Raw genomic sequence first — 13,366 nt, 5'->3', positions numbered from 1 at the left:
CCCCTAAAGTTATTTAGGTACCCACTGAGCCACCCAGGTACCCCTAAAATTATTTTTTAATCATTAAGCACCAAAAATTGTTTGAGCCACTGAGGTACCCCTAAAGTTATTTAGGTACCCACTGAGCCACCCAGGTACCCCTAAAATTATTTTTTAATCATCAAGCACCAAAAATTGTTTGACTAGACTTACTAAATGTTCACTATTCTTATTTTCTTATCATTATTTCTTCTATCCAAAACAGGATCATTTTCCTTCTTCCCACAGTACTCCTCTGGATTTTTCTCAGAAAAAAATAGATTAGTGGTAAATTCTCTTGGTTCTTGACCATTCCTAAAAGTTAGTATTGCTGAAAACACAATTTTAGGTTGACAATTGTTTTCCATCAATGCTTTGAAGATATTATTTCATTGTTTCTGCCTTCCGTTATTGTTGCTAAGAAGCCTGGCAATGTCCCTGGCAATGTGTCTAGTCATCCTGTCAGATATGGCCAGACATATAAGGAGCAGGAGCTTATTTTTAACCTACGTAAGAGATGTGTGTCTGGAATAAAGCTATGGTAGTGAGAATGGAACGGAGGAAAAAAAAAATAGAAAACATTCTGTAGTGCAAAAGAGATGGTGGGAATTGCGTGTACGAAAAAGAGAGATAAGGACATTTTTAAGTTGTATATTTCATGATTTAGTTCAAAGAGTCTCTGATATGCACACAATGCCAAAATATCTAGATGGTCTGCTCTATGATAATATAGGATTACTTTGTTATTCTCTATAGAGGAGGAAAGATAACTCAGCTTTCTGAAAACCAGTGTTATATTTTTAACTGGTTATTTACAGCCTCTGTATATGGGTGCCAATGATTCAGAAGAATAAAGCTTCCCATTGCAAAGCATGATAAATAATATATGCTCAATGAATGTTTGCTGAACTAAACTGATATTAACAATTATATAAATATGTTGCCAATGGCACTCAGATTCCTTGATGAAAAACTGAGCATATGTTAAACCAAATGTTACTGTAATCCAAGCTTATGCATAAATAAGAAACAACAACAAGCTGTGGAATCCTCAAGTTTATAAAATACCAGCCATCCTTTATCATTCATACATGCATCGTGCATTTCTCAATCACTAGACAGCTATAAGTGTATGCTACTTATGGTTCATAATTACCGTTAACAAGAACATTGTTTTCTTGGCAGTCGCATATGGTCCCTTATCCTCTGAGCAAGGAGGGATTTCTTTCATGAAATCTTTTCTTTGCCATGGCTTTCTCAAAGGAGACCAGAACCCAATTCTGCTAATGGCAGTGAAAGAATTTTAAATAAAAGAACAGCGCCTTCCTCAGGAAACTGTGACAGAGAAGCTAGCAAATTTCTATTTAATTTTGGAATAGCAATTTCTGTTATAATTAGATGCCCTGGTTGCCAGAGATTTGCCCTTATCCCATATTAGGGAGATGGTGTTAAATACTTCTTCACAGCTGGATACATACCAGGGTACAGTAGAATGTGCAAACAATTCCTGTTGCAAACACAGAGCCCCAGAGATCAAACCCAGTCACTAGAAAAGAAGAAAAAACATTAAAAGAAGTTTCTCTGAGAAAAGTAGAAGAGCAAGGTTTATGAGAAAGAAGTCACAATATTTTTGTCAGTGGGGTCAACGGAAATCAAATTAGAATTTTCCCTTATTATATTCACCTCTGTTAAAAATTATTTTATTACAGTGTTATACTTAACTCAGTCTATAATTTTTAGGTAATGTTAAAAGCCAAACCTTTCCTCCTAAAACTCTGTAGCTTCTGGTCTTTGCACCAACTGTTTGTTTGCTTTTTCTTAACAAAGTTAGTCTGAGGACTTTGAAACCACCTAAACATCAGCCATGAATAAATATGTCTCGATAAAGCACACAACATGATTAAGTTGAATATTGAAGACTTCTAATATTATAGGTATTATTATGAAGTTTATTTTAATCTTTTTAAAATTCTTGTTTCTAGGATTCTATTCCCTCAAAAAAAGGTCAAGCATAAGTTTTGTTTTGTTTTGTTTTGTTTTTTAATATTTTATTTATTTATTTGACAGAGATCACAAGTAGGCAGAGAGGCAGACAGAGAGAGAGAGAGAGAGAGAGAGAGAGAAGCAGGCTCTTGGCCGAGCAGAGAGCCCGATGCGGGACTCGATCCCAGGACCCCGAGACCATGACCTGAGCCGAAGGCAGCGGCTTAACCCACTGAGCCACCCAGGCGCCCCGTCAAGCATAAGTTTTAAAAAAATTACTATGAGTACCTTTTACTCTTGTGCTTAGATTATTGACTTCATAAAATCCCTGAGACGGGATCATACATTATAAACGTCTTTAGTGGTTGTGTGTATGCAATACCAAGCTGCCGTCACTTCAGTGATTAAAAAACAGAACAAACAAACAAACAAATGACAATCACACTGGGTGTTTGAAAACTTGTGGGCAAATCAAGTAACTAATTATTTGCCTTTTTTTCTCTCTCTTCTTTTTTTAGATTTTATTTAAATTCAAGTTAGTTAACCTATAACATATTATTAGTTTCAGGAGTAGAATTTAGTGATTAATCAGTTACATATAACACCCAGTGCTATTTTCAATGTTTGATTTTTGGAGCTCTCTATTGTAATGACTACAGTAACCAGAGCCCCCTAACCATGGGAATGTCTCCCCAGCAGGACGGAGGTATATTTCTCAAGGTGAGAATGTAAGCATACAAAAGATGGAAAGTATACAGGGGAGTATCAGTAACTCACCTTGATTGAGCGCCAGTGCAGGTGCATACACCACCACTCCTGTGTAGAGAATCTGGTGGGGAAGCAAGAGTGAGGTGAACAGTGTGAAAAGGGACATGGAATGGAAAGCTGCCTCAAAGCTTCCTTATTGACCTCAGAGAGGAATTTCCCTTATCGTGGTCCTTAAACCTGTCATTGGCAACCACTCTAATCTTGAAATCATTGACTACTGTCATTAGTGTGCAAAGGGGATCATCAGCATTTTATGGGGGAAGAGCATTGGACTTTTAAGACTGCTGTGAATTTTGAGACTTGATGGCTAGATCTGATGCATTTCTGAAGGAAACAAAGATACGGTTCAAGTCAAGGTAAGGGCTTTGGTTCAGCCTTTCTCTACCCACCCCTGCCCCCATGCCTGCGTCACAATGACCCACCCTCATTTCAGCACGCTGCCGAAACAGAGATTTTAGAGTGGAGAGAGTACAGCACAGTGAAGACTGACATGGGTGATCTAATTCCTGCGTACATCTTGGGACTCCCAGGGTTGCAGCCACTATGCTGAAGGAAGTAGGTGCAGTCCCATTTTTATTTTAAATGGGAATTCATCATTTAGAGGTCACGTGAGGGTTTTAGGAGGCAAAATTATAGGAGCTGCTCAGGGAGCACTGCTCTCCTCCTTTTCTCTCTCTTAAATCCCTCAGTCAGTGAGTGGGAGTTTTAAGAAAGGGAAGAAGGTCATTTTCCAGCAGAGAGTACTTCATGAGTTGTAGGAAGCATACCAACCCTGTGGGACAGCATGAAGGCACCAAGAGCCTAGGAAGCAGAAGAGGAGTCCAGAAGGGGAGAATGGGAGTATTGTCTTAAAATGATTTTCAGCAAGACGAGCATTTCTGGTTCAACGCAGTTAACTGGTGAAAAACTAATTACTGGACCATTTCATAGCCAAAGTAACTTGTACAAGAGAAATAAAAGTTTTTAATGCTATTTTTTCCTTTGTGGTTTATGATATACATTTGTTTTTTATTTATTATTTGGATGAATACGCAGGGTCTGTGCAATGTGGATAACTTTCACTGTAATCACATATCTCGAAAGTGCTATCCTCGGAAGAAAGTAGTTTCTTCTTAGTGCTAGGTTTGTCCTTTAGTTGCATTCATTGCCCCCCCTGGAGTAAATAAACCCATATCTTGTCACCCCACACTTTCCACATCGGTAGCAGACCTTCCCCCTTACCGTCTGCACAATGTAGATGACAGTGGCCGCGAAGCGTACTGGTTTATTGAATCGCAGTTGTAAGTACTAGGAAGAACAGAGAGAAGGACAAGCAAAGAGTCAGTAAATTATTTACATAAGAGCTGCTAAGAAGGTTCTTTTTTCTTGTATTCTTTTATGTTTAGTGCTTTGGATGCATAATGTGATTTATGCCATATATACTCAAGAGAACCAGAAAAATACAGATTGTTCGAAGTCCAAGAAATGGCAGAGCTCTATTAAAGATCAATTTTTGCTTAAGCTTCTCATGATAGAGAAGATAAATGCTTTTTATTTTTAAATTTTTATGGTTTGAATAAAAATCCAGATCCTCTGACTTTCTACTCAGGGGTCTTCCTACGGACTACACGGAAGCCACTGTTGCCTTTTCTATCCCATTCCCCCAGAATTCGCCCAGACCCGTATTCCCTCTTCCCTAGGTGACTGCAGCAGCCTAGGGAATAATTCTTATTGGAATTAGAGGGATCAGCTGGTCCCTAATTCCAATCCTCGCCCATCCATTCCATCAATGGATGTTTCTCCTAGACCAAGGCTCTAATCATGTTGCTTTTTTTCTTAAGATCTTCAATGACTGTCTATCATTGAAAACAAAGTGTACGTCCCACACTTGGTACTTTCTACTGTCTGATCTGCACCTTCCTATCTTAAGTCACACCACTGTCCCTCCGATTATTTATTCTCCACATAAAGTCACTGTGTGCTTTTCAATCCACATGCTTTGCACTTCTCAGACTTTTCTTTTCTTACCCTGCTCCACCCCTACCCTGAGAAAATAACCATCTTATTTGTAGACCCTCTTTCCTCAGACGATGGATTCAGTACACTGAGTCTGGAGCTAGTCCAGCGAGAGGGTGACTGAGGGCACCAGATATAAGGAAAACATTCGTAAAGAGGTAAGGAGGTCAGCAAGGAGACAAGTCTCAGATGTCACAGGATGGAAAATGATGCAAAACTTTTGTGGTGTTGAAAACTTAGGTTCAAATCAGACACCTTTGGAAAGATCCATTTACTGCGGTCAGGGATGGCTTTCTTTTCTAAAATTGGTGCTTCTAAGGCTCAAGTGTCAAAGTCAATGATAATGCGAAGTACAAGCACAAGAATGTAGTGGGATGTTAGTGACCACAGTAGTCACCATGAGTGCAATGCCAGCTTACTGGCACTCACGATTCCAATACACGCTGATGGCTTTTAAATGCACCTGTGAGCCTCTGCTCAAGGACTTTGTTTCAGCCCTGGCAAGGCAGGCTAGAAATGCCTGGGGGTGTTATCTTTGGCTGAAATTCAGAGAGTTACACAAAAAAATATTCTGGCTTCTTTGCTGGTCGGGAAAGACCCCCTGGGACATGATCTGTATGTCTTCCTGAAGTCCCCAGTAAGATTGAACCTCAATTGCTCACAGTAGCAACCTGCTCCAAAACACACATTTTATTGGCTTCATTTCCTTCCATATTTATTTTAACTGTCATTTGCCTACCAATGTTAAATGAAATTGCTTCCTGCAAAATGACTTGCATTCAGGGTTTCCTTTAGGGGGAACATAAACCAAATAGAATGCAATTGGTGACTTTAAAAATGCTTATGTAAAAGGGTGTGTCCTGCTGATGGGGACTTTTTGTTCCCCGTGACATAAGAGAACTCAAGATAGCCTGCTGGAGTATGCAACCACGTGTGATAGAGACAGGCTGTCTCATCTCAGTTCCCTTGGACCTATGAGCCACTAGCTAACACCTTAGTTGATGGCAGTCCTATGCAAAGTCTCAGTGAGATCAAGAGAAGAACCTCACTGTTTTACTGGACTCCTAGTGAGCCCAGACCAAACTGCAGACCCACAGAACTGTAAGCAAATAAAATTGTTGTTCTAAGACATTTATTTTGGGGTGATATGTTACATAGCAGTATATAAGTGATATAAAACTTGGTACCAAGAGTGGAGAAATGTTGTAACCAATCCCCAAAATAATTCAGTATTGGCTTTGGGGCTGGGAGGCACCTGAAGTTTGGGAAAGCAAGGGGGAAATTATTCCTGAAAAATGGAAAGACATTAAGGGGACTGCTATTGGAATCTGCACACAGTTAAGTAAGGGTTTTAACATTGCCATTTAGTTCCACTAAATTCAGCCAATTCAGTCCAACTGGGAAGTTAGTAAGGAGAAAAAGGTATGTTGGAAAAAAGAAGAAGAAGAAGAAGAAGAAGAAGAAGAAGAAGAAGAAGAAGAGGAAGGAGAAGAAGAAGTGGCTCAGAAGTAAGACTCCCTGAATTCTAGTTTGAGCTTTGCCACTATCTTACTGTGACCTAAGCCTTTGGTTTCTCATCCATGAAATGAGAGATAATTTCAACGGCATTATAATCCGTCTGAAAGAACATGTTTACCCAGCCTTTCAATTACTCCCTCCCTCATTCAATGGTCCTTTTTGATGTGTATTTATCTATCGCTACAGTCGAAAGTAAAAATGGAAGTCCAGCTGAAGAGTCGCATGCTTCATACCTGCTTTTGAAAAATTGCACAGGTAATGCTCCCCATCTTTGTATTTGATTATTTTCAAAACTGCAGACCTGGATAGAGCCACATTCTTTTCCATCTTAGTGAATAATTAAATGGTTCTGACTTCTCATATTGGTTCAAACCCAAATAAACGGATCCCTTCTTTATTCCTCTCTTTCTCTCACTCCCCACATCTACTTCATACAAGAATCCTGGTGCCCACTTTCAAAAATAAGCCACTTACATTATTTCTTCTGTTGCCCCTGCAACACCATCAGCTCTTGCCTGAACTACAGCAAGAGCCTCCTAACTAGACCCCCTGCTAGAGCAGAAATCCCCAGACTCACTGCCAACATCCAGCTAGAGCAACACTCCAGATCCAAATCACGTCATGTCACTCCTCTGCCCAAACGCTGTCATGACCCATCTCACAGAGAGTACACAACAATCCTTTGCCATGACCTCAAAGGCTTCATAACATTGGTTCAAACCCTCTCAGACCCTGAATACCCATCTTGGAGTAAAACATTTTGTAGCATCATTTACTATGCTGAAATAACATTCAATAGTGACATCTTATACACATCTAATTTTTGAAAGCTTGAATATAATTACTACAACACCATAAATGTAATTTAAAGGAGAATTAAAAGGAAAGAAACTAACCTTCCACAGTATGTCATCTATAAAGCTTAGAAACCATGATAAAAGATGATACTTAAAAATGTAGTAGCCTGTGCATTATTGCAATGTAAAAGGTTGGATTAAAGAGATGTAAGTAATTCAGAAGACGTTTAGTTTAAGAAGTCCAAGAAAAATGAGAAGGCAGGCAGACACTAGTCTATAAATGAGTGCTATGGGTGAATAAAAACAGACTAGATTTATTAGCGTGTGCTCAGAGAAAGAAGGCAATAACTAATGACAAGCCATCCAAGTGGAGATCATGAAACTGTATGACACTGCAAATGAGCTGAGCCTAATCTATGACGTGACGGTGAGAACAATCCTTCATGCTTTGACATGGGGCCAACTAGTGATAAAATCACACGGATGGCACAGCTTGGTGTTGAAATCCCACTATATATCAAAGCATTTTAATCATTTGGCTATTACTGTAAAATACTTATCCCAAAACTCACTGGCTTAAAAACAAAGGACTTAATCAACTATACCTTAATTTAAACAATAAAATAAAATAAAATAAAATTCAAAAATAAATAAATACAATCTTTTAAATAAAAATATATTAACAATAAAAAAATGTAAAAAAGAATTTTATATATTTCATAATTTTGCAGATTGGCTGGGTTAGTTCTCGACTTGTTTCCTCAGGGCTCTCATGAGACTGCGATCTGCTGGAAGGTCAGCAGGGTGAGAAGGTCCACGTGGCCTCATTCACCCATCTGCTGGTTGAGTTGGCTGTTGGCTGGGGTGCCTCTCTTCTCCTCTGTGTGTCCGCTCCTCCTCCAGAAGATGGACCCGGTAGCCCAGCTTCCTGACACAGCAGTACCAGGACAGCATTCCATAGGGCAAAGGCCTATGGAATATATACCTATATACCTCATGAGGCCTAGGCTCCAAATTTACAAATCCCTTCTGCCACATTCTGTCACAAGGTCATCCCAGATTCAAGGACTAGAGAAATAGACACAACCTCTTCCAGTCCTTGGTACTTCAAAAGACTCTGGAAAGGATATCTGTGAATGGGTAACAGGGAATGGAGAATGAAAAAAGAAACAATACATTCAAGCTTCTATAAAGAGCTCGAGTGGTATAAACTTGGGGACCGTAACCACAGGAACAACAATAATAATAAAGAAAAATACAAAACCCTTATGTGGCATTTACCATTTGTCAGATTCGGTTAAAAGTATTTGCACGTAACACCCCAATTACTCTTCACAGACATCTGGGGAGAGAGGTGCTTTTATTATCACTACTCCACATATGTGCAAATCAGGCATGGTGAAGTTAAGCAATTTTCCCAGTCATGCCACTGGTGGGTGGCAGTGCTAGCATAGCAAGCCAGATACTCAAGAGGCCATGCTTTTAATCCTTGTGCCATTTGCCAATTCTCATAAAGCAAAAGGCAGTCCCCAAATCTCCCCTTATGTACTTTACACGATCTGAAGTTCTTACCATTAGGGTACTAAAAATTAAAAATATGTAGAGGGCAACAAAATTTAAAAATTAAATTCAATGAAACCCTAACATTTCTTATAACTGTATTAACTTAATAGTTAAAAGGCAATCTCACATCTCCTCAGCTACATATTTGCAATGGGTTGGATGCAGTAACTGAACCACTTTACTAAAACCAGTTACAATGACCTGGGTATTGAGTAACACATCTGGAAGAGATTGCTCAGTGACTAAAGTTTCAGTAACCTCAAGACAATGTTTTTATTCCATTTTAATTTGGGGGAAATAGACTAATTTATAGTGCGTGTGTACAGCTTCTTTTTTAAAAAGTTAACATTATTGGGCGCCTGGGTGGCTCAGTGGGTTAAGCCTCTGCCTTCAGCTCAGGTCATGATCTCAGGGTCCTGGGATCCAGCCCCACATCGGGCTCTCTGCTCAGCAGGGAGTCTGCTCCCCCCTTCCCCGACTCTGCTTGCCTCTCTGCCTACTTGTGGTCTCTCTCTCTGTGTCAGATAAATAAAATCTTTTTAAAAAAGTAAACATTATTATGTAGCAAAGTACTACTAATTTCTATTTGCTGTAGGTTTTGAACATGAGGGCATTTAAAAATCACTAAGCATATGGTGGTACAATTATCCATCATATATATATACGTCTTATATACTGTAAGACACCTGGTGCCCCTGCTCATGCCCCTTAAACTCCAGTAGTGTCCCCCACTCATTGTGACAACCAAATTACCTCATGAATATTCAAGGCCCCCTGTGTCTGACCCCCATATATACAAGAACTGCTACTCCATGGAGTGAGGCTCCCCGACCTCTTTTTGTTTTTGTCCTCCCTCCCCCACCTCTTTGATCTCAACTCTCCCCTTTCTCCCCTTGGCTCACTCTTCTCCAAGCATAATGATTTCTTTGCTGTCCTTCACACATGCTAATCACTCTCCCCTTTTAGGGCCTTTGCATCTGTGATTACTTTAGCTTGGGATGGTCTTCCCTCCCATGGTGCAATTGCTTGCTTTCTCTGGGTCCCCAATTCAATGTCAATTCAATTCTCACTGAAGTCTCACTTAACCACCCCATATGAATTGTTGACATTCTCCGCCCAAAGCAGAGCTCCTGCATTCTACATTATCCTATTTACTTATTCCCTACTGTACTTAGTAGGGCAGGATAGCACTGTGATTCAGCATGCCATCTCTAAAATTAGATGGTCCATGTTTGAAACACGGCCACTTGCTAGCAAGTTACCGAACTCTATGTGCCTCATGCTTCTCGTCTGTTAAATGCGAATGATAATAACAGAATCTATCGAAAAAGGTTATTTGAAGGCCAAATGATTTGATCATGTAAAAGAGCTAGAGAGGTGCTCAGCACACAAATAGCAAACACTTTTCTATTATGACTGTCTTATATAGTGTGTTTATTGATCATTACTGCTATCAAGTAAGCTCTGTGAGAGCAGAGGTTTTGTTCAATGCTTCATCTCCAGGGCCTGGAGTGTGCCCGGAACATAGTAGTGTTTAATGAGTATTAAATGGGATATTGAATTAGTTAGTTGTAAAGATGATTTTCCACATTTAGGTGGGTTTTTTTTTTGTTTTTTTTTTTAGTAATTTAAAAAGCTTTTTCATACTTAACTAACTCTTTATGAAAGAAGGGAGGGATTATTTTCTGCGTGGAAACCAGAGCTGATAAACATTAGGTAACTTGCACAAAGACAACCTATTATTAAGCAATGGGCTTTGAAATCAAACTCCCATTTTCTGTCTCCTCTCCTTCTCTCTCTGTCTCCCCTCTCTAGCAGTCACTGAGGCAATTCTTTCTTAAAATGTTAGCAGTGGTGGTGGGTATTAAAGAGGGCACGTATTGCATGGAGCACTGGGTGTGGTGCATAAACAATGAATTTTGGAACACTGAAAATAAAATAAAATTAAATTAAATTTTAAAAAAGTTTGCAAAGTCTGTGGGAGTCACACCTTATTAGCTGAATGGAAAAACCTGGGATATATTTATGTTTTCAGAAGTACACTAATGAGCCTCAAGGATATGTGCATATATATATTTTAGGACTAATCATAAATTGACTCGTTTCCTCTTGAACTACATCCCAGAGAGTAGCTGTTGCATGACCTAATTCCGATTGCCTACTTTTGGTGGGGAGAGGAGTTTGAGGTTGGATGTTTGATTATGATTACCTGCAGAATCACAAGTTTTAAAACCTGCTGTAAAGTATTCATTTGCCAAAGTGGTTTTTAAGGTCCAGAGTAATCCTTTATAATCATTTAGTTAACAGAATTAAAAAAAAAAAAAAAGAGGTATGTTAAGAGTCCTCTGCTGTGACTTGGTAGGGATGGTGTTGAATTAGGAAAATACAAACATTTCTCATAGAAACTGATATATGATCATGCTTAAACACTGGACATGCGAACTCAATTTTTAACATGTTATTTTTCTTGAGAATTATTGCAAAATCAAAAGACCACTGCCTCATTTTGTTTTCCTCAATATAATCCCCATATTTGTATCATTTAGCAACTCCTCCCCCCATTAAAACTTTAATCTCTTAAAAACTTTACCATTTCTCCACTGATAGAAATAACCTATATTAAAATACTCAGCTCTACTATGTGACGGAAAGGGATAAAGATGAAATGGGTTCTCATTAGACCTTATCTAGTATACAATCTTGATGAAGCCATTTATGTCAATTTCAGTTTTCTTATCTGGAACATGATGATATTTACAGTGTATGTTCTGCATGCTTTTCAGAAGACTGACACGCATAATACAAATAATAACTTCAGCTCTCTTTCATTGAGACTCTCCTGCAAGTCAGACAATGCATTAGGTGTTTGTAGATAGGTTCTCATTTAATCGGTGAGATAGCCTTGTGGGATTGGCTCCATATTTTCATTCTACAGGTGGAAAAACAGTTCTGCGTGTGCAAAGATAAGCTTTTCCAATAAGAACGAAATGTGTTTTTACCATGATGCATAATCATCCTGAAAATAAATGCATTCTTCAACTACCACGTGTTATTAAGACAATGTATACTATTATGGGGGGGGGGGATGTCCAAGTGTAGAGAAAATAGCAACTCTTTCCAAAATGAAGAAGAAGAGAAGAGTTGTCTTACCTCGTAAGTGCTGGTGATGCCAGATCTGTAGAACACGGGGAGATAGAGCTCTGACGTGAGGATGATGACAAATGCATATGCAATAAAGAAGAGTACAAAAGATGCCCCAAAGCGGTACACCTCAGAGGGAGCCCCCAGGACAGTGACAGCTGACATGAAGCTGGCTGTTAGGGACAACGCTACAGGACCAAAGCTCATTTGCCTTCCCCCAACAAGGAACTCCCTTGAAGTTGCCTTTTTCCTCTCCTTAATAGCAAAGAACACCCCAATTCCAGAGGAAATGACAAAGAGGGCTGCAAATACAACATAATCCCAAACTGCGAAGCTCTTTGTCTCCATGCTGGGAAGTAAGATCCCGGGGAGAAGTTGTTTCCAAAAGCAAAGCTAAGGGCAGTTATTGATTTGCCAAGAGAGGAGACTGTGATTTTGTGAAGAGACTGATGACCACAGACACTTGACTGGATCTTCAGACACCAAGTTGTACTCAGGGAAGACTTCAGAGGTTGACTACAAAGAAGATTCTGGTAGTGGCATTGGTAGAAACAGATGAGAACCTGAAATCTGACCCGGCCAGGAGCTGTCTGTTCCCCAGAGAAGGAATTCAGATGTGTTCTGAAATTAATAACCATGGGGGTGGAATGGACTTCCAGATAACATGCTCTTTTATCTTCTAGATTTTTTTTTTTTTTTTTGATTTAAGGTTAAACATTACTGGGGGAAAAAATGGAAGTGATTCAAGTTGACCATCTCAGCATTTTTAATTAGTGAAATGCAATCTGCAATATGCAACATCACCCTCAGGGGTGTCTTCTCCTGAGTAAGGTGCGGGGGGGATACCTGTAATTTTCTGAGGCTGTGGTTGTGGAAGGAAAGGAGCAAAGGAAACCTTTGCTCAAGTTGGCTCAGTTGTAAGCAAGCTGTGGAATTGTTGGCAAATCATTTAACCTTTCTGAGCTTCAGCTGGAACATGGAGGTAATAAGACCTTAACAGGTTATTAAAGTTTTTAAGTGTTTCTAACTTTCTACCCTCTTTTTCCCTGATCTATAAAATGACAGTTACTAATATCTACCTCATTGGCTGTTACTGGTGTTTAGAGCAGAGCACTTCTGAACATAATAGTTGATTCTCTCTCGACTCAGGAAATGGATTCACCAATAATTAATAAACCATTTGTAGTCCTCTGTTTTAACTCTCTGTCTTTCCTTTGTTTCGACATTCATAACACTTGCACTCAGAGGCTAAGTCAGAGTGAGTACTAGGACAAACGAGAAAAGAAAGGTGAAAATCCAGTTACAGATTCCTGTTTCTGCTTTTGTTAGACTGTCCATTGTCCTGAAGTACCACACTGAGCCTTTGGGGGACAATTTCTCAATTGTTCTCTATTGCTCATACTTCTCTTTCTTGGTCTTCCCTGAGACCTAGCTCTACAAAACCTGATTATTCCACAAGATCTAGTTCCTGTCTCTTTTGCTCTGTGGAGCCTTCCCTGACTCATACCTGCTCTCTGTACCCCAGATCCTGTGGGAATCAGCATCCCATGGTGCTCAATTTGACCTCTGAGAGTATCCTCAAG

General features: G+C 39.5%; 1 protein-coding gene across 1 annotated transcript in view; it reads right to left on the bottom strand.

Annotated features, from left to right (window-relative positions):
• LOC111150128 (solute carrier family 5 member 12) overlaps nucleotides 1-12,482 on the bottom strand; it is a 47,282-nt gene extending 34,800 nt beyond the window's left edge. The window contains exons 1-4 of the mRNA XM_022507503.1: nucleotides 11,793-12,482; nucleotides 3,991-4,056; nucleotides 2,779-2,830; nucleotides 1,497-1,564 (exon numbers count right to left, since the gene is read on the bottom strand). Of these exons, the coding sequence (XP_022363211.1) occupies nucleotides 1,497-1,564; nucleotides 2,779-2,830; nucleotides 3,991-4,056; nucleotides 11,793-12,131 (525 nt within the window). The 5' untranslated portion in view covers nucleotides 12,132-12,482. The remainder of the gene's footprint in view (nucleotides 1-1,496; nucleotides 1,565-2,778; nucleotides 2,831-3,990; nucleotides 4,057-11,792) is intronic.
• Nucleotides 12,483-13,366: the final 884 nt, after the last annotated feature.

The sequence above is a fragment of the Enhydra lutris genome, unplaced genomic scaffold, assembly GCF_002288905.1.
Source record: "Enhydra lutris kenyoni isolate GAN:26980312 unplaced genomic scaffold, ASM228890v2 scaffoldscaffold22, whole genome shotgun sequence".
Taxonomy (NCBI): domain Eukaryota; kingdom Metazoa; phylum Chordata; class Mammalia; order Carnivora; family Mustelidae; genus Enhydra; species Enhydra lutris.
Note: the sequence above shows the minus strand (reverse complement) of the source record. Positions and strands in the feature narration are given on the sequence as shown.